The 20,948-nt window shown below is 35.1% G+C and overlaps 1 protein-coding gene across 3 annotated transcripts in view; it reads right to left on the bottom strand.

Annotated features, from left to right (window-relative positions):
* PTPN4 (protein tyrosine phosphatase non-receptor type 4) overlaps nt 1-20,948 on the bottom strand; it is a 117,682-nt gene that overhangs the window by 11,401 nt on the left and 85,333 nt on the right. For 2 of the 3 annotated variants that reach the window (XM_042783774.1, XM_042783773.1), the window contains 11 exons: nt 20,085-20,219; nt 18,683-18,841; nt 12,266-12,425; nt 9,179-9,262; nt 9,036-9,092; nt 7,522-7,678; nt 5,845-6,011; nt 4,344-4,434; nt 4,197-4,258; nt 3,304-3,450; nt 839-967 (listed from right to left, as the gene is read on the bottom strand). In XM_042783774.1, coding sequence (XP_042639708.1) covers nt 839-967; nt 3,304-3,450; nt 4,197-4,258; nt 4,344-4,434; nt 5,845-6,011; nt 7,522-7,678; nt 9,036-9,092; nt 9,179-9,262; nt 12,266-12,425; nt 18,683-18,841; nt 20,085-20,219 — 1,348 coding nt within the window. Of the gene's footprint in view, nt 1-838; nt 968-1,567; nt 1,687-3,303; nt 3,451-4,196; nt 4,259-4,343; nt 4,435-5,844; nt 6,012-7,521; nt 7,679-9,035; nt 9,093-9,178; nt 9,263-12,265; nt 12,426-18,682; nt 18,842-20,084; nt 20,220-20,948 lie in introns of those variants that run through there. The other variant, XR_006164509.1, reaches the window with a different exon arrangement.

A 20,948-nucleotide genomic window follows, 5' to 3' on the forward strand; every position in this document is an offset into this window, starting at 1 on the left:
GACCAGAAATTACTGCACTTGAAATAACCTCTAGGCACGAATCATTTACAGAGGTTCCACTGCTGATAACAAATAAGCAATTGTCTCGACAGGACCCAGGGAAGGAATTTTAACTGTAAATTGACTAGAAGGCAGCTCTATAAAACTGACATCTCATCTGGTAACCCAAGCAGTGAGAAATGAGTACGTGAACTAAATTCCAGATACTAATTTCCAAACATTTCTGAGATTGAAATGCTAGCTGGGGAGGCTCTGAAAACTACATGTGCCCTGAAAATCATGCAATGCGTGTTCTTGTTTACATGTAGTCAGCAAGCCCAATTCATCTTTCTCTCAGCTGGCTTTATCTTCAATCTACTTGCATCCACATTCTCAAAGATGGAATTATTAAGAACTGTTTGCCTCTACAAAAGACAGATTTTCAGTTGCAATAATAAAATATCTCTAGTGTCTCATGTTCCAAAAATGTCAAAGGAATAACAAGTTTCTCAGCTTCTTTAATTACTCTTTCTCTTTGGCTAGAGCATGAAAGACACTAGTAAAGACTTTTAATACAAATAATACAAATTTTCTGTGATTTAAAACCAATTAATATGATTATGGAAACTGAATCGTTGTGATACTTTGCTAGTGAAAGGTTTGTTACCATTCTAAGAGCAGAATTTATACTAGGTAAGTACATGTCAGTATGAACAGTTTTCTAAAGACTTCTAGAAATAAACAGTTCTCATTACGTGGATACGCCACTGAGTTGAAAAGAAAGTCTGACCAAGTGAGTTTTAGCTAGTTTGTGAAGATGCCTCAGATTAATACTTAGAAATATATCTGACGATTTTACCTCCAGGTTAGTCAATGTCATTTCTCGAAAGACATAAGCAGGATTTCCTTCTTCTGAATGGCAGGTAATCTGGAAATTCCCGTATGATGAGCTTCCTGATGGCTCTGGCCAGTACTGATGGCATTTAACCTAGAGTCAACACATTTTTAAAGATGCCTGTGTTTAAATTTACAGGATATTATTTTAATTCTAGTTCCTTATACCTTTGTTCATTAAAGACTATTTTGATAATTTTGTAATCAATATTAATTTACTTACCAAATAGACTGTGTTGCCTAATTATTGTGTATAAAATAAGGTATCGCAGAGATTTCCTGGTTCTCTTTGCAAGAGGACACATGCACCAGCTCTTGAGGTGAGTTTAACTTCAGATGGATGGTTTTAACTTTCATTACAATTTAAAAGTATAAGTATTCCATCTTAACACTTGAGTGACAAAGATGTTGCTTCATAAACATTGCTGATCTCCAAAATCCTATTCTAATCTTCTCAAAGCACATTTATATGGGAAAAGAACAAATTAAAACAAAAAAAAGGCGATAGGCAACAAAAAAGTTGCTAAACTTATGCAGAAATTAGGGGCATGAAGATGGTGGACTTCAAAGACTCTTGATTAAGTCATCAAATGTGAATTAAAACTTCAGACACTGAGATTTTCAGATACATTGCTTAAACGCCTAATTACAGAGGTCGTTTCAGCTCAAGTGTACTTTTATTTTTCCAACCCACCTGGCGATTCTTTAAGAGCAGCCAGATTTGCAGACTTCCTGCTCCACTGAGACATCCCGGCATGCAGTGGGATAGTGATGTCAGTAGCCTCATGATCAGCTTTAGAGCAGGGAGTCTGCCTATGGGTATAAGACAGATAAGTCCTTTTATTCCATTATTAAGCAGCTCTCCAAAGAACTCCACAAATATCATTATTGAAGGGGTGGGGGAACCTCAGAGAACTGCTATTGCAAGTCTGTTCTTAGCAGATCTGCAAAGAAAACTCAAATTAAAAGGGCACTTGTACTGAAATTCCCTCTAATCATGTTTGTTTGGGAGCAGGCAGCATCATGCTAACATTGAGTCACTAAAAAATGGTTTAAAAATGCCGCAACTCCCCTTCAGTTATTGTAATTATATTCAGAGGCCTGACCTCCCAGCAAATATATGGTTATTAAAAAGTTAGAACATATACAGACAACTGAACTGCAGTTCTGAGTTGATCAGAACACTCACAACCTACTACAAATCCATCTTCAAAAGAAATCCTGAATGTGGAGAAATTCCATTAAACTATTATTCCAGACTCACTTCTGTCCACACACTCAATCACCCAGTGCTACTGTGAATGCTCCAGACTAAAAACCCAGTAACTCCAAAATTACACTGTGTGTATGGCCAGATTTGACTGTTTTGCCTGTCTCCAAAGGGCAAAGCTGCATAATAAACAAAGCTCTTAAGGAGAAATTATAGCTTTAAAAGAAAAAAAAAAAAAAAACAAACAAACAAACAAAAAACAAACCAAACAAACCACAAAATACACTGGAGGCCTTTTACAGCACCATACACAATTTATATAAAGTAATTTATAACTCTAATTACTTTATTACCAGTACTCTATTTCTAGACATTTTTGTATGGAAATGACTTAAAGGACAATAATTCTTTCATATGATTAAACAAATGTTTCTCACCACAGAAGAGCATTTTACGAAAAATTTTTAATTTCAAGCTTATCAAGGATTCTCTTAAAGACAGCCATCCAGGAATGGGAACTTAAGACTACAAAGCTGTGCTAGGCTGACTTAAAAAATTAATCTCTCTACATATCAAAGAACTAATCTACAAAAACTGATTAAACTTCAAGTTCCTTCATTTTAAGTTTAGAGAAAAAAATCCTATTAAGGTGAATTCTAGTTGCTTTTTACTTATTATAAAGAACGAAACAAAGAAGCCTAAAAATATTTTAAGAAATATGTGAAGACTTCAATGTATTTCAGAACTGAACAAAGTTTAAATGTTAGCTACGTTACCAGTATTAAAAGGCTTAAAATGTAAGATTTGTCATTGTAACAGTACTAGGGATGCACTGCCCTTGTGGAAAAAAAAGTCATAGAATAGTTTCGGTTGGAAGGAACCTTTAAAGGTCATCCAGTCCAACCCTCCTGCAATAAGAAGGGACATCTTCAAATAGATGAGGTTGCTCACAGCCTTGTCCAACCTGGCCTTGAATGTTTCCAGAGATGAGGCATCTATCAGCTCTCTGGGCAACACGTTCCAGTGTTTCACCATCCTTACCGTTAAAAATGTCTTCCTTGTAACTAGTCTAAATCTACTCTCAGTTTAATACCATTACCCCTTGTCATATTATATGTCATAACAGTATACTCCTTTTTAGCCTATATCTTTTAAAGGCTAATCACCAACAGATTTTTAGAAGATTATGCAAGTAGTATTTAAGGAAATCTTTTACTTACTCTGCCTCGTTCAACTTGAGTCGTTAACATTACAACCATTGATGAGCCTTGTTCCCAAGTCATCTGCCAAAAATCAGGACAAGTGTTCGGTAATGGACCTTGACAAGCAATGTACTGGTTTATTATTGTGGAAGAAGGGATTTCCATCTAAGACAAGACAAAGTAATAATTTTAATTCTTACAGGAAATGTAAGTCAGGCATCAAACGTTTAGTGGTTAGTAACCAATAAACTAAAAAAGTATCAACTATATCAATTTTATTATAAATTAGTACATATGGATTAGCACGGATGAAAATTCTTCAAAGTGCTTCACATGCACAAATATTACAAAGATCCAAATACACTTCAAATATTAACTGACAGTTATTTAGTTGCCATAATCAAGATTAATGACTAAAGAAAGAAATGATAGACCACGTTGACAAATAATTCAGGTGCAAATATTTAACGCTGTGTGTGTTTCTGACAGTAGCTTCTAAAATACTGATCTTGGAATTCAATTTAATCTCTGTTTTCTGTTCCTGAAAGGAAAAGTAGCTGTAATTTTGTTGTTACTGACAATGAAAAAAAAAAAAATAAAGAAAGAAAGTGCTGCCAGATTAAACTTTACTGATATTGAACACTACTGCCACATTAGTGATCAGAAACAAAGAAAGAATTCCTCTGGTAGTGGTTTTCTTGGTTTAATTTATAGAAACACCTGCCACAAAGCATTAGCAATTAAGTATATACAGAGTAAATTTTTTCAAACCATCTGACTACAGCTTTATCAGCCATTCTAGTCTAAGCTAGATTTATGAAAATGTTGTGGGTTTTTTTAAAATTAACTTCTCCATTGAAAAACTGTAAAATTACTTAATGTCAGAAGCTCTTTTGAAAAATACTACTCACATTTATATAATTTGCATTGATGTAATCTTCATTACTTTTTAAAATAACCCGTGTAGCATCATCTGAAAAAATTTTTAGAAAGATGTTACTTATTCACTAACCACAGTAATATACTTTTAGAACAAATATACAAACAAACATACTTACAAGGCGAAATGTCTCTGTATCTATTTTTGGAAATGTTTTGAGGTAATCTGGCACAAGACATTGTCATTCCAGGCTTTTTCCTATACAATTGCTAAAAGACAAAACCAATGGTCAGATCATAATATATGCAAAAGACCTGTTAGTATATTATTTGCATAGAGGTACTTTTTAGAACATGAACTGAACAACAGTACCTTCAACACACATGAAAATACTTTTCAAAAGAAAGCACTATGAATTTAGTTATGCTGTGGGATCACTGAAAATAATCAAGACATCATCATAATCTGTTGAAAGAAAAGCGTTAAATTTCAAGCTTCCATAAGAATACTGATCCAGAGAAAAGTCAGTATTTCACACTGGGAAGGGAATTGACTGATACTGACATTCCACATGGTGATTCAGAGCAAGCATATTATGTTGTGCGTAGGCATCTACCTGCACTGCAGTTGTTTCACCTTTTTTTTTTTTTTTTAAATTTATTTTCAGATGTCCTTCCATACTTCAGTAACTGTGGAGCGAATCCTGTGCTACCTCGTGCTTTTCCTGCACAAAATCTTCTTTGAGAGGTTCCTGCCCTCTCATGCCTTTGCCATGAACTGCCACAACCCTTGTGCTGCAACCAGTATTAGTGAAATGATCCAGGTTCAATAAAAAGCACCTTAAAAATTTTTAAACATTGAACCTGTTTGGGAGACTGAAAATGTATGGCTATGGAGGAATTTTAAATCACTGAGAAATTCTTTTCTTTCTGTATATAACAGTAAATTTTATCAAAGTTCTTAGAGAATAGTGTATATTTTATAAATATATGTTGTAATACATAATGCTAGGTCTCCATTTGGTGAGGAATTCTCAGAATTCACTTGATCTCTAGCATTAAAGATGGAATATCATCAAGACACAAGTTAGTGCTAAAGAAAGACTATAGCTATCAACTTCTTAGGACCTTGTAGGAAGTGCACTGTTCTTTCAAAATATGTCATCAAAAAATAAGCTATTTATAAAAGACATTGTTACATTAACCCTTAAGATCAGGGTTGTAACCCTTAAGATTAGGGTTGTATTTTCCATTGGGAATTTTACTTTCCCTCATTGAGACTGTCCTTCAAATGTCAACAGCTCTGCTGTCATTCAGTTTCTACAGTAACTTAGACAGGGAATGAAGGTCTGAGTACAGAACACATATTTTGGTATTTATTTTTCAGTCTTCGTGTCTATGAAAATATTTTATTAGCATAGCTCCCTGATAACCACCAAAAGCTCTAAGTAATCAATAAAGCTATTTATAACAAACACTAAAAACTAGTATTAGCATTATTTTATGCCATAAGTTTACACATACAAGATTGAATTTCTTGGTTATTTTTCTTTTAAGAGAATTATTTTTCTAGAACATGCTGACTCTACCAAAATTTAACTGAAATCTGGTCTGCTTAAAATAATTACTATCCCAAAAGACTTGGAACTTGCATGCAGCTACAAGCAACATGACACTCACATCAAACTGAGCCAAAACAGTTCCAGTGATAAGCCCCTCTGCTAGCTGAATCATGGATTCCCTCAGAGCATTGTCATCTTGATGGACACCATCAAGTGGAGATTTCTCAGGGATGTACTGGAAGTCAGGCTCACTCTCCAGCTTCTCTTCCACAACATCATAGACAGCTATAACAAACAAAGGTATGAACACTCTGACTGAACATGCTGCTCGGCAAGTGAAGTTAACTCTAAATCATTTATTTAAAATGGCAAAAAAGACAAGTATTTATCCCATAGAAGAATCCACATTTATTAACACACTGATTTTAGTCCCCATCAGCAAGAGCAGTTAGCTTTAATTAAATCATTCAAATCCATGACAAAACTATTTTCTTTTGTTCAATAGTAATTTTAAGTGAAAGCACATCACTGACTGCTAAAATTTTGATCAAAACTCAGTTATATCCTACCTTGTCTGATGTAACTCCCTAATCTCAGATTCTCATATACATCATGCCTCTGAAGCCATTATAGTTGTATTTACATTTTAATTTTTAATCCACTTTGAACTGATTTTAGGCTTTAGTTATTTGGGCACGATGTGCAGACCACCTGAGAAAATGGCATTAATATATGCCATTATAATGTTACCAATGCCATACATGTGCCCTGCCTATAGAATAAACTGAAAAATAATATGCATCTTCTACTAAACATAATAGAGACATATGCTGTTTGAAAGCCTGTTTTTAAATATCCCATAACCATGAAGGAGGAAACTGGCAACTCCTCACTTCAACTCAAACACTTTTATCCAGAATATGCAGATAATCAACACACAAGGGGAAACTCTTTTTGTAAATTTGTAAAAAAACCTAACAATTTTATCTGAAAAACAGTGCAAGCACAAAAGCTCCAAGATAACTTACACACAGAATGAGAGCACAAGTAAGTAGGGAGTGCAAGTAAGTGAGTGAAGAAAAAATTGTTTATAAGGTGGCTGAGGTACTCTCCTAGAGTAATTTCAATTATTTTTATTAAAAATCATTATTTTTCATTTTGCTTTTTCCTCTGCAACTGTATTATAATTGGGATGTGCAGCAGAATTAAATCCAGTGACTATCTACTGGCAATGCTCCAACAGTATATTTCATGAATATATTGCATAAGCTGTTATTTAGTTTGCATTTTTAGCACTTTCTTCTATTAAGCCTCCTCAAGTAGAGATGTAATCAGTCATTCTGGACTGTTTTAAAAACATATGGAAGGATTTTGCATATATCTACATCCAAAGTCATCCAAACACTAGGTGTTTGGTGAGAGGTTTTTTGTTTGTGTTTCATTTTTATTTTCCTTAAGGGAATAAGAGCAACCTCAGAAACTGCATTCAATATTCATATAGCTTTCTGGATGTTTTTATCAATGAGACTGAGAATAAAATTCAAATTAGATCTCTGTTAGAAATATTTGATCTCTGACTTTTCTATTAATTTTCAACACTTAGTTATGCATAGCTCCTTAGAGTAAGGGATTGATCAAGATTTGTACAATACATTGTGTTGTTCCAACTCCTTTTCAAGGAAGGGAGTTTTCTGACAAAGAAGTTAAGCATTCCATCTCAGGGCACGAAATGGAAGTTAGAAAATGAAAGCAAGGTATGCATTTATTTCTTTATTATTATGTACAAATCACTCACCATTGGGTCGAACTAGGAGCACAAGTTCCCCTGAGTGTCTCTCACAGCTAGCTTTAATAAACATAACAACTTGATCATGGGTATGTTCTGCTATATCCCTGCCATTAATCAGTACAACCTGGTCCCCTTCATTCAAACGAGGGACACAGAGATCAGCCTGCAAGGTGGAGAAAAAAAAAAAAAAATGTAAAACAAGCCATTTCCAATTTCTCACCTTAAAATAGCAATTTAAAGTAACCATACTTGGGGACTTGAATCCTAACAGTCTAGTTGCTATGGTTGCTGCATTGTATTCAAATGATAAATTTAAATGTTACACAATACATTAGACAGTGCCATTGACATGAAAAAAATCAATTTGCAACTGGGAGGTGACTGTCATTGTAACATGTCTTTCAGCAGCTGTTGCTGGCTGAAGAAGAAAGCTCCCCTATTTGAATCACATTTTTTACAAGCAATTAAAAAAGGATGTTCTTATCTTTGAAGGGAAGGGAGTAACATCCCAAAGCCTTGTCCAAACCAATTCCACAGGCTTAAAAGCTTCAGGTGTGAAATATCACAACTCTAATAACAAGAGTAAGACAAGGACTGAAGACAATGCACAGATCCCAGTAATCCCACAGAGAAGCGTCAGGTAATATAAATCATTATTACAATCATAGTCGAAACATTATTGCAGAAAAGAAAGAGCACATGCCATCACCTAATATCTTCTCCCTAGAGACTGGATGTTTAAAGCATTCAGCCAAAATTATTTATGTTATTAAATATTTCAGATACAATAATTAACAGGGACAAGAACAATGCTCTTGGCAAACACGTCTGTAGTTTCAAATAGTCAAAAAATTAGAAAGATGTACTACTTAAATGCTAGCAAATAAATGGTTCACTCTACTCTAAAATGTATAAACAGAGCTGACTCCAGTCGGCTGAATACCAGGTCAGTATTTTTGGCAATCAACTGACAAAATATTGTGCCTACTTTGAAGATACTATTGATAGTCACTAAAACCCAGTAACAACAGACAATCAGACCTGATGAATGATTCATGATGTTTGATTTTAATCTAAATCTTGGCTTTATTCAGCTACATCTGTCACTAAAATAAGAGATTTGCTATTTTAGTTATTTTTAACATACTAAAAGACTCTTTCAATATATAATTTCTGTGAAATTATATGAATGCCTATATTTAAAAAAAGTAATAAAGTAAATGTATTTTTAGGATGGCACAGCTCAAGAAACAGTGCATACTGAGCATCTGTAACACCCTGTCATTTTCAGGAGTTAAACTTTGTTTCAGTAAGAAAAAAATATTTTTGAGGATTGAAGAACTTCGAAAAAATATGTTACATAGCCCCATCAAATTCTTACTGCACATAATTTACTTTGTTATGATAATGTTATAGCACAAATTATTTTTCATAGGCAGCTGTGAAATAATTTACAGTTTCAAATACATACTTCAAGATACACAGATATTCCTATGAAATTTGCTTTTTTGATAACTTACAGGTGTTCCTGGAGCTACCCTGGACACTATTACTGGCATCTTCTGATCGTATCCACCCTTTAAAAACAAATTAAATTAGTAATAAATGACAAATGTCAGAAAAAAAGTCTTAATAGACGTGAAGGGAATAGATGTACTCTTACCTTTACATTGAAGCCAAACCTTCCATTTTCGTCTGGTTTCATTCTGATCATAACAAGATTGTCATGGGGGACACCACCATTTGGCTAGTAAACAAAAATTGTATTATATTAATATATATTTTGTTCATAGTTAGATTTGAGGATATTGTATGCAATAATTTTGAAGTTTCCTCATCAAGTAATTGCTACTAGACCTAAGAAAACATCAAGTAATAGTGCAGATGTCTTGAGTTTTGCACAGAAGGGAAAAGTTACACATTGAAAAGTCTTGGATATAACTAAGTTAAAAGTGTGTTCTGTCAAAGCATGTTCAAAGTAAGAAGCAGTATTAGAAAAGACTAATGTGCTTTAAGCAGTCTTAAGAAAAACAGTTTACTAAATTGAAACTCCTTAATTTTAATTAAGACAGTAGTGAAAAGCCTGTAGTAAGAATGTAGTATGAAGAAAAATAAGGTAGTTGAAGGTATACTTTTGTAACAGCAATATGACAGTTGTAAGCAAGGACAAGTTTGGCAACAAAATCTTGGTTCCATATCCCCTATTCCCTTTCCAGTGTAGTAGAGTATAAGGTGTGACACATGCACTGCACTGACCATGCTCTGACAATTTCAGCTGCTTTCTTTCTGGTTTCATTCCATTCACAACAACACTGTTAAAGGAATTAACAATAAACAGAGGAATACTAGATATTGTTTTAATCTGGAAAAATCAAGTTAGTGCTATTGAAGTGATTTTTAGTTTGTTCCCATCAATATTTATTTCACAGACTGAACATTAGCTAGTATTTCTATAGTTTCTGTGGGGAAGAGGTGAAGTATTATTAAAGAAATTTGTTTCAAGTTATCAATGTTACCAATTACAGCCAAAGAATAAAACATATTCCGAAGGGAAGAAAACAAAAAAACTTACTGAAACAGACAGTTCTATATGTAAGAAACTTCAAAATCCACAGGTTTAATAGGTAAAAGAAGTCTGATCAACTTGGCTCATAAAAAGTTAACTCAATTTCAGGTGTTTTAAAGCTCTTGGTTAAAACAAAACCAAAGCCCCCAAACACATTCTTAGTAAAAAAAAAATGAAAAAATTTGGGAGAGGAAAGTAACAGCGTTACGATATGCTAATGAGATGGAAGGGAGCTTAGAAAGCCTGATCCTATGCAAATCATTCTATGTTCACTGGCATGAGAGACCAGACTCTGGTTCCTGGGCAGAATGAAGAACCATTAAGTGCTCATCTGCAGCGTTTGGCAACGTTTGGGCCATTTCATTCCCCAGGCAGAAAGGGAATAATAATTTCCTGCTTTAAGAGGCTATTTTGAGCAGCAGTTTATAATGAAAAACTTGAAGAGAGCACTGTGTATTAACCTGTTTGACTGAAGGGACTCCAGGCCACACCCGTTTTCAAATACTTTGGGACATTCTCAGACTAGAAATTCAGGGATTGCAGATAGAGTAAAAACTTGTAATTCCCATACCTGTCCTACTACCTTTCTAAATACTCTCCATACATACAACAGATGAAGGAAATTCAATAGCTAAATGAAGTCGAAAAGGTGACAGGTTTTCCTTAAAATGTGAGATGCAGCAGGAGAAGAGACTTGTCGTAAAGGAACCTGAAGCGCCTTGTAGTCAGAAAAGCAATTTTGAAAAAAAAAAAAAAAAAAAAAAAACCAACCAAAAAAAAAAAAAAAACACCAAAACACATTCCAAATCCTAAATTTACAATTTCACAGAATTTCAGAGTCATGCTCTGTTCCTTCTTCTAATACCCAAAATAAAAAGCCATCAGTAGACCAAATTAGATCTTCAATTACAACAGTGTATTGCCCTATGTGAGGCTGCATAAATGCAGCTCATTGGACCACAGCAAACAACCACATTGACAATGCACAGCAAAAAAAGAATCTCATTCTCATGCAGCTGTGTTGGTTTTGCAGAACTAAAGGGAGTTAAAAAAAAAGTGAAAGTTATTTTTGTCAATTTGGTAAAGATAACTCAATAAAGAGCAGAAAAATTTCATGAGTAGTGTTATCTTTCAAAACAGAACAGTACTTTAAGATGACTCAGGTAAGCCCTTGCAGAAGACAAAGCTGTTAAAAATTCTGTTTCATCATTTAATTAAAGCAAAATTTCTTACAACATTCCCAAAATGCTCATAAATTTACAAGCTTCATTTTTGCATGTTTCATTAAAACACCAGCTATGAAATTAAATATGGGCTTTATGGGAATCTTAAGTTTGTAATAAGGCCTGAGAGAAACACCGTAGGCTTAGAGTTCAGAACACAAATAAAAATAAACCAAAGGCATTTCTAAAATATCGATTTTGGGAGCTGACTCATAATTTTGAATGTTTGAGGTTGGCTAAAATGTTTATACAGTACTTGCTACATCTGGATGTTAAACAGTTTTCCCATCCTGCAAAATGTTTCTTATCCTACATCAGTATAAAACCAAGAACCATTTGAAAAGTTCTTTAAGGACAAAAATCACAAAAACGGTTAGTGATATCTCACCTCGGTCAGACAATAATCAACTGACTAGCTTACTCATCTAGCATGTGCTTACATGTGGAAAAAGAACTTTTGCTCTGATTTTTACATTTGTTGTCACAGGTCTCTTGGTAGAGTCTCTTTCTTGGAAATTCTGATGAGAAATGCAACCACAGATTCAAGAAGCCTCTCCTGACAAAGCTGCTCTAGAAGCTGGCAGGCACTTTCAGTTTCAGCTTTTTGATAAAAGCTAGATGAAACGCCAGTGGTAGTGTCTGCAATGTCTTCTTTAAAATCGATGGTAAAAGACTTCTCAAAGAGGTTAGTTGGAAATTTCTGCATGCACTGAAAAGCCAATGTTAAAAATGTCTGCATACCCATCCCAATGTGGTCACTGGATGACAACTGACAATGGACTACTCCAGCAGGGGATAAAAATAGTGGGAGGTAGCAAAGAGACAGTGTGTATAATGGAAAAGCTGCAATGCAATACACAAGCCCAACAACTCTCTGAAATGCATCAGAACAGAGCTCATGAGAAGTAGCATTATCATTCTGATAAAAAGCAGAATGGTTAAACGGGACTCAAAAACTTACTGTGGATTTTTCAGGTGATGCAGGAACATCAAATGTTTCATTAATATGGTTATCCAGTTCTTGCTGTGACTGTGAATGATGAATTTGGTTCCAACTGTTCTTTTTAAATTGTTTGGGTGGTAATGCAGGAGGCTGCCCATCTATAGGAGTCTCTTGAGATCTAAATACCAAAATAGAAGTATGAAGTGGAATGATCATGAGATATTGACAGTTCTTTCAGGGCTCCAAATAAACTGAAAATGCTAAAGAAATGCAGGAGTTTGAGAGCTGAATATCTGTATGTATTTTTAGAATCTCAAAAGTGTACTGTGGGGGAATATATTCGAAGTGTATGTTTGGACATGTTACAGCTTTTTCCTTGATAAGCAACTATATACAAAACCAGTAAGTTCACCTTAAGTACACGTGATTTTTTTTTTTTTAATGGTTTTAACACTCTTAACCCACTTTATATTGGAATACTATAAAATTAACTGTATTTATACTCTGCACTCTTGCTTAAAGAAAAGGAATTCCAAAATAGGTATGTTACTTAATATGTTTTCCTCAGTTAAAAAATCTATTAGTTTGCATCTTAAATGTCTGCAATTTAAATCTTAAAAACAGACACAAGCAGCATAATAAAGTGCACCCACACTAGTTTCTGGCTTTTGATATAAAAATAGGAGAAGTGCAAGTTGAAGACAACTCAACTGTCCCCCTGCATTTATCTGAAAAGCCCACTGGAGATGACAGTGTGTTAAAATTTAACTTTTCAATTCAAAAGTGTACATATACATTTCAAGTTAACACTGTTTTCTCCCCATCTTGAACATATTTCCCCTTGAAACATGCGCAGCTCTAAAACACCTGTAAAAGTGGCATTCATTGCATGCATTTTTTAGTTGAGTTATAACACCATTACTGAAGATGAAATAGCAGAATGTTCTATTTCTGTTTTAGATCTGCAAGCACTCTATTGTAGATTAATGAAAATGTTCTCTGTGTTTATGTATAATATAGATAATTTCCTTTATTAGTCCTTTTGGAATAAAAGCTTAACTGTATAATTTGTATTACATAAATATATGATTCATCTTCAATTATATGGCTTTATATTTAAGAACTAAGAAGAACATTTTCAGACACCCAAAAGGTCAGTTAGCACATAGTTCCCATTAACTTAGTTTGAATGCCAGTTTCTAAATACCAGCAAGGATACATGCCTTCCTCTCCAGGAACCACATTAAAAGGTATTATTAAGTAATTTAATGACTTACGACAACAGCTCACTGATACTAATGGCAAATTAAAAAAACAGCAAGTATGAAGTTACAAGTTACAGCTATATCTAAAGGAAGCACTACCACCAAAATTGGGTGCCTCCATTCTTTTTTTTACCCACACCAGTGGCTCCTTCCTTGAAGCACTCTGGTGCTCCTCCCTTGGCCTACGGCAGTTGACCAAGAAAGCAAAAATACACTGACTTTTTGGATAAGCCTGGGTAGCGCTCTGCTGGTTCAGCAAGGTGAATTGGTTCATTACAGGGTTGACCACCGCGTGGGGAGGGAGTACATTCCCAGGATCCAGAAACAGGACACTGCCTCTTTCATTATCAGCAAGTTGTAGCGGTAACTCATAGCATAACATCCTTCTAAAAAGCATGGGTAACCATGTAAGTACTCCTACTGTATTTAACTGGTCTAGCCACAGTAAACCGGTGGAAGGGTAAGACTCTCATTATGAGACAGCATAACATTTCAAGTTGCTGCAAGCTAGAAAACCTAAGGCACACATCAAAATCCACAGCGTATAATTTGTTTCCATGGAATTAAAGAAAGGCAGATCCCAGATACATGCTTTCAAATAAAATCAAAAAATCCTATCACAATTTTCTACATTGATTTCAAATATAGGATGAACCTCTTTCAAAAAGCATGAAAACTGAGTAGGAAATGGAACATTTCACTTTGAAAACTCACACATTTTCCATTTCAGTTTTTAAAAGTTTAGTCAATTTTCTTAGAAAACAAAATATTGAAATAATTTTTTGTCAGTGTATAAAAACAATATATTTGAAAAAGATCCTAACAGTGTTTTTCTGTATGTTTTTGCTTAATTTCAACTTTCAGATTTTTTTTTTTTTCATGGAGTGTTAAAGGAAAGGTACTAATTATTCACTATCTGATGTCTGAAGAATCTCATGTTCAAAACACATTAGCAAATAAAAATAATATTTCTTAACACTTTTCAATGCAAGTGGTAGTAAAAAAGAGCATATCCTTCTATTTTATTTTTCAGGATAAGCAGCTTTTCTATATTCATTTTTGCGGATAAAGAGAAAAATATGGTTGCCAAAATCTGAAAAATGAATTTAGGACTGTTATAAATTATTTAGATGCTGACTTACAAAGGTCACCCAGAGCTTTTTAACTGCTTATGTATTTATTCATTCAAGCCTGGTCAGCACAGATTATTCAGCCTTTTAAGTGAAGGGCAAGAGAGTTATGTATTTTCCTGCAAACAATTACTCCTGAGACTTTTAAACTGAATATCAAAGGAACAGAAAACATGCGTAGAGACACAAAAGAAGTCATTCTGATAAAAGAAAAAGATGGGATCTTATGTTTGATTAGATGTCTGTACATACATGTCAACAAACACAAATAAATTCCTACCGAACATACAAACTTGAGAAAAGATTTGAAAAGTTACTTAAATGAGCATTTTAGAAACAGCAATGCAAGTACTATAATATATTAGCATAATGAATTGTGAGAACTAACAATCAAGCCTTGGGCAAAAACTTCATTGCTTTATATTTGCCCAGTCAGCTTTGAATTTCCTTATGAATGCTTAGACAATGGCAGTGAAAGCAGCCTATTTTGCAGGCAAAGCAGCTCTCTGTTACTGCACTCAGCAATTTACATAATAATAAAATAACACACAAACCCTGACACTGAAAAGCTTTGGGTATTTTTGTTACAGATATCCAGTCTGACCTTTTATTATATTAAGCAGAAGTTTCATACACAGCTCCATAAATTTATTAAACTGATCATGTGCTTTTGGAATTTAAGGTTATAATTACTTCAAAGAACTACAAGCAGAAATCTCCCAATTTAGTTTCAAATAGCACATGCAAATGAAGAAAAAAATGTGGAATTAAAGGCTGTATTAGCTAAACTATAATACCCTTCTAAACTGCACTGAAACTCTTAATTTCTTTTGCTACGTTGACTCCAAACTCAAAGAGATCACCAAATCTACGGCCTGTCAGGTTAGCCACCCTGACTTTCCTACTTATGTAAATTTGATAATTAAATAAAAATTGACAAGAAATTAGCAGACGGACTACTCAAAGCTTTTCACTCAGAAAGGTAAAATTCTTTAAGAAATCACTTTTTGGACTGTAAAACATTATCACATATGGCTTCACTAAGGACATACTGTGCCTGACAAATCAGGTGGTCTTCTACGAGAGGGTTACAGTGCTGTGGATACAGGAAGAGCAACTGACATTATCTACCTGGCCTTGTGCAAAGAATTGGACAGTCCCATATGACATCCTTGTCTCTAAATTGGAGAGACGTGGATTTGACAACAGACTGCTTGGTGGATAAGGAAACTTACTGGATGGTCCCACTCAAAGAGTTGCGGTCAACAGCTCAACGTCCCAATGGACAGCAGTGATGAGTGGTGTTCTTCAGGGGTCAGTATTAGGACTAGTGCTGTTTAACATCTTTGTCAAAGACACGGACAGTGGGATTGAGTGCACCCTCAGCCAGTTTGCCAGTGACACCAGGCTGTGTGGTGTGGTTGACACGCTGGAGGGAAGGGATGCCATGCAGGGGGACCTCAACAGGCTTGAGAGGTGGGCCCATGCAAACCTCATGAAAGTTCAACAAGGCGAAGTGCAAGGTCCTGCACATGGGTTGAGGCAATCCCAAGCACAAATACAGGCTGGGCAATGAGTGGATTGAGAGCAGCCCTGTGGAGAAGGACTTGAGGGTATTAGTGGGTGGAAAACTGACTATGAGCCAGCAATGTGCGCTCACAGCCCAGAAAGCCAACCGTGTCCTGGGCTGCATCAAGAGAAGTGTGGCCAGCAGGTCCAGGGAGAGTATTCTCCCCCCCTACTCTGCTCTCCTGAGACCCACCTGCAGTGTTGTGTCCAGTTCTGGGGCCCCAACATAAGGAGGACATGGACCTGCTTTAATGGGTCCAGTAGAGGCCACAAAGATGCTCGGGGGGCTGGAGCACCTCCCCTACGAGGACAGGCTGAGGGAGTTGGGGTGGTTCAGCCTGGAGAAGAAAAGGCTCTGGGGACACCTTATAGAGGTTATAGAGGCCCTCCAGTACTTCCCAGGCAGGGAGGGACTCTTTATCAGAGAGTGTATGGATAGGATGAGGGGTAATGGTTTTAAACTGAAAGAGGATAGATTCAGATTAGATCTAAGGAAGAAATTCTTCACTGTAAGGGTGGTGAGGCACTGGCACAGGTTTCCCAGAGAATTCGTGGATGTCCTCTCCCTGGAAGTGTTCAAGACCAGGTTGCACAGGGCTTTGAGCAACCTGGTCTAGTGGAAGGTGTCCCTGCCCATGGTAGAGGGGTTGGAACTAGATCATCTTTAAGGTCCCTTCTGATCCAAACCACGTTATGATTCTATGATTTTAAATTATACAGCTAATATGAACTTCACGACTACTACTTTATTTCATAAATCTCAAATCTTGAATCAATAACATCATCTGAAACTTTCAGAACACCCTAATGGGGTTCATGTATTTTTGACAGTCAACATCCTCATTCTTAAAACTATCTTATGCTAGATATCTATACTGAGAGATTAAATTCCACTTTCAGACTTCCAACAAGGGAAAATACAAAAACAAAATCCCAAAACTTAGCAATGGAAGAGGAATAGTTTTTCTGCTTGGGCACAGAAAGCACAAAAACATGAAAAAGAACCGCCATAGTTGCATAACTAATTTACAAAACCACTTCCTGTCTTTTAAGACTCATTTCTATAGTGACTTACACAAGAAATCAGGTATTAAATAAACAAATCCCAAGGATGCTCAGGAACATCTTTTACAACTTAACTTAAAGGCATATAAATAAAAGAATATTTAAGAACTGTGCTTACTTCACTGCATCACTCCACCATTCAGGAAGTGTTTCTCAGAATAGACTTCAGTTGGAAGTCTTGAAACAGAAGGAACCTTACCCTGTATGGCTTTTGGTATGAGAAAAGATTCACAAGTGTTCCAGTTTTGAGACTCCCTTGCCATGTGAATAGGTTAAAAAAGTCCATGAAAAAAAGGTGGATTTTATATTATTAGGTCAAATTACTGTTTTATAACTCTGAAAGCTAAATAACTAGCTGATGGTCAAATTACAACTATTGTATCCTATCATAGAAGGGATCTTATTGTTATTTTACTAAACTTTAACAATTTTGTATTCTATTTTCCGCCTGAAAGTTACGCAAAGTTGTTAAAACTGAAGGTACAGTCCAAGCAAGGTTTTAAAATTGTGTTTGAATAGCTTCCCAGAGTAACTTTTCTTGAGACATGCAATTTGTTTACAGACATGTAATTATGTATGTGCTATTTTATAGTTCTCAAATAGTTTTGAAACCATTTGCACAATTTCCTTGCTTACAGATATTATACAAAATTATGAGGGCAAGTTTAGTACTACGTGTATATTATGCACCTTTTTTCCCCAGTTAATCTGTATTCTCACCTCAAGTCACTGAGTATTTAAAAATTTTTAATAACTCAGTGGGGTTTTTTTGTCTGTCATGCTTCTGGACTTAATACACAATATTTTTATTTTGCCCACCACAGCACAGTAAACTTACAGTATCAAGAATATTCAGCATAACAGAAAAAAAGGCTGATAGTGTTATCTTAAAAAAAAAAAAAAAAAAAAAAAGATATACTCTGTAACAATATACAAAACATACTAGGAACCTCAGAATGCTGGTGTGCTAAAAGGTATTTTGTCTAAGTAATTTGTAAAGCTCGCTCATACTTCTGTGCCTTAAGAAAAAGCAAAATTTCCATACTCACAGGAATTAAAAACTTTTATCACAAACAACATACTTCAGTTCCCTCGAAAAAAACCAACTTTCGCTTCCACATCCAGACACTCATGGTCACATTACAGGAAACCCACATTTTGAGTAGGTGGATGGGGAAGGTACTGTAATCCTGCACCAGAAACATGTCAGATATAGGTCTTTCCCTCTGTATCAATTTTCAACAAGACCTATACTAATACTCCCTAAACAACTGCTACCTTTTTATTACATTTTCTGGATCTCCCTGCCACAGACATTTAAACACTAAATTCTTAATGGCAGAGATTTCTGACTTATCTTCAGAAGCCCTGCACACTACCAAACAGTAACAACCAACACAACTTACGGTGATGATTCCAGTATGATGCTGTTAGCCTGGGTGGAAGACGGTGATCTGTGATTTACAAATACTTCACTCGGGGAAGTGTGAACTACATGGTCCACTAAATGTCCAACTGATGAGGGTCGTAACCGGGCTCCTTCTTGAGTGAAGGCAGAGTTGCGACTAAGAGGGAAGCATAGGAGTGTAATGTGAAAAGAATATTACTATTAACCTACATTTCTTATATCACTACAAAGGAATGCTAAAATAATTATTTCCTCTCAGCACAAGCACAAGTTCATATATATATATTTTTATTAAATAATTTAAGGTTTCAAAAATCACTGAAACAATTATGTCAGATCAACATGATATATTTAATATTTTTTTTTAAAAGTGTTCAAAAAATTATAACCACTAAATGGCTAATTTTTTTTTTTATTTCTCTAAAAATGAAGCTTGAACGCATTATGGTCCAATGAACAGGTTACTGGATTGACAGTCCAGTCAATGAGAAGAAAAATGAATCCCCATTAAAAAAATTCCTGAGTCTGTTCATGGCAAAACTCAACATGAATTCATTAAGATGAACATTTTATCCCCTGCATCATCTCCTAGAAGAATCATAAGCTTTGCACTGAGAGTCTTATCATTTCTGTGACCTGAAATGTTCCCATTTGAGAACTAGCATAGTGACATAGGTGTCTTTCTTAAAATGCATTGAAACATGAATGATTAAGTTATGTTATGCTGTAAGCATCGTTATTACAAAATTTTTACAATTTTTAAATAATACACTGCAATGCCAAAGAATCTTAAAACCTTCTGGTTTATGCAACAATAAGATCAGGTAATACTGATTCTTAAGCCACTGAGAAAATTCAGCACACTGAGAAAATTGGTTATTTTCTAAAAGAAATCAGGCATGATTTTTCACTAGCTATAAATATGAAACAGAAAGCTCCATCATGCAAAAAAGAGTGAGATTTGAAAGGAAATCTCAGAAAAATCGCAGAAAAATTGAGGGGAATAAACCCCCAAGCATTTTGGATTAAGTAATTTTCCCCAATGTTTTAAGAATTGGTATTAACTAGAATCGATTATTTCTAAAATATCACACAGATTTTAGTCAGGTTTTTTTTTCTTAGCCAAATGAATAATTTAGTTTTAACTGTGCTTGAGAAAACTCAAGCTCTCAACTTTAGGGTAGCATGCTACTTGTTACACTTTTTATAGTTTGAGTGAGAAGCACCTAAAATTTACCCCCAAATAGTTTCTCTTATCTGGAGCTAAATGTTCCAGAGAAACAATCAGCACATAACTTGTCAAGTTATTTGTGTCCATAATGCAATAATCCTTTTATTCTACAACTCGGTCACTCATATTAGAGGTAGACAGTAGGGAGAGAAGACTTGATGCTACTTACTGATTTGGTGTTCCAGGTGGAGACCGTGATGGTAAGCTCTGTGTTTCCAACCTATCATCAGACAGTGAGTTCCTACTCACCACTTCCCAGTCCATCCCACTCACTAATTTCCGTGCCAAGGGTTTACTGGGGGATCTAGAATAAGAAAGTAAAATGGCTAAGCAAAAATTATATGAGGCAACAACAAAATTACATAAAATTCACCACAATGAAACTGATGTTCTATCACAGGAAACTGTATTATATGGAAGAAGGGAAATATAATAATACAAAACTATATTTATTTGGGCAGTTCTGTATTTTCTCAATATACTGTACTTTATTTTCTATACTTTGCACAAGAATGTCAATGAAATACAATCATAAAATACTGTTGGCTGGGAGGTCAACGGGAAAGATGGAAGAGGTACCCACTTAACTTCACTAGGCATTTTTAATGCCTCAAAGAGAATCTGACTCAAACAGAATAGTCATTGAGAGCTCTGAACTTAAAAATGCAAAAAACTCAACAACCAACCAACTAACCAAAAAAACATTTAAGTAATACAGCTATTCAGCCATCTCAGGAAAAATAAAGCAGTGGAAACATCAGTCCAAAAAAACTCCCAAAGACTTTGAAGAACTTAAAATGGGGTAATCATCAACATGGCAACAGAGCTACTGAGTTTTATTTACTCATCAGGGATTTCCATCAAGGAGACATGTGTTTTTCCAGAACATGTTTTGTCACCTGTAAGGCAGCTGCAATCATCCTATTTAAACTTCTTTGTGGGTAATCAAACTTTGTTTGGTTTTGTGACAAAAATGTCCTTCAGGTTAAAGGTCATTATCACCACTGTTTTTATACAAAAGGAATGTTATTTT

The sequence above is a fragment of the Tyto alba genome, unplaced genomic scaffold (genome assembly GCF_018691265.1).
Source record: "Tyto alba isolate M040663 unplaced genomic scaffold, T.alba_DEE_v4.0 Super-Scaffold_7, whole genome shotgun sequence".
Classification (NCBI taxonomy): domain Eukaryota; kingdom Metazoa; phylum Chordata; class Aves; order Strigiformes; family Tytonidae; genus Tyto; species Tyto alba.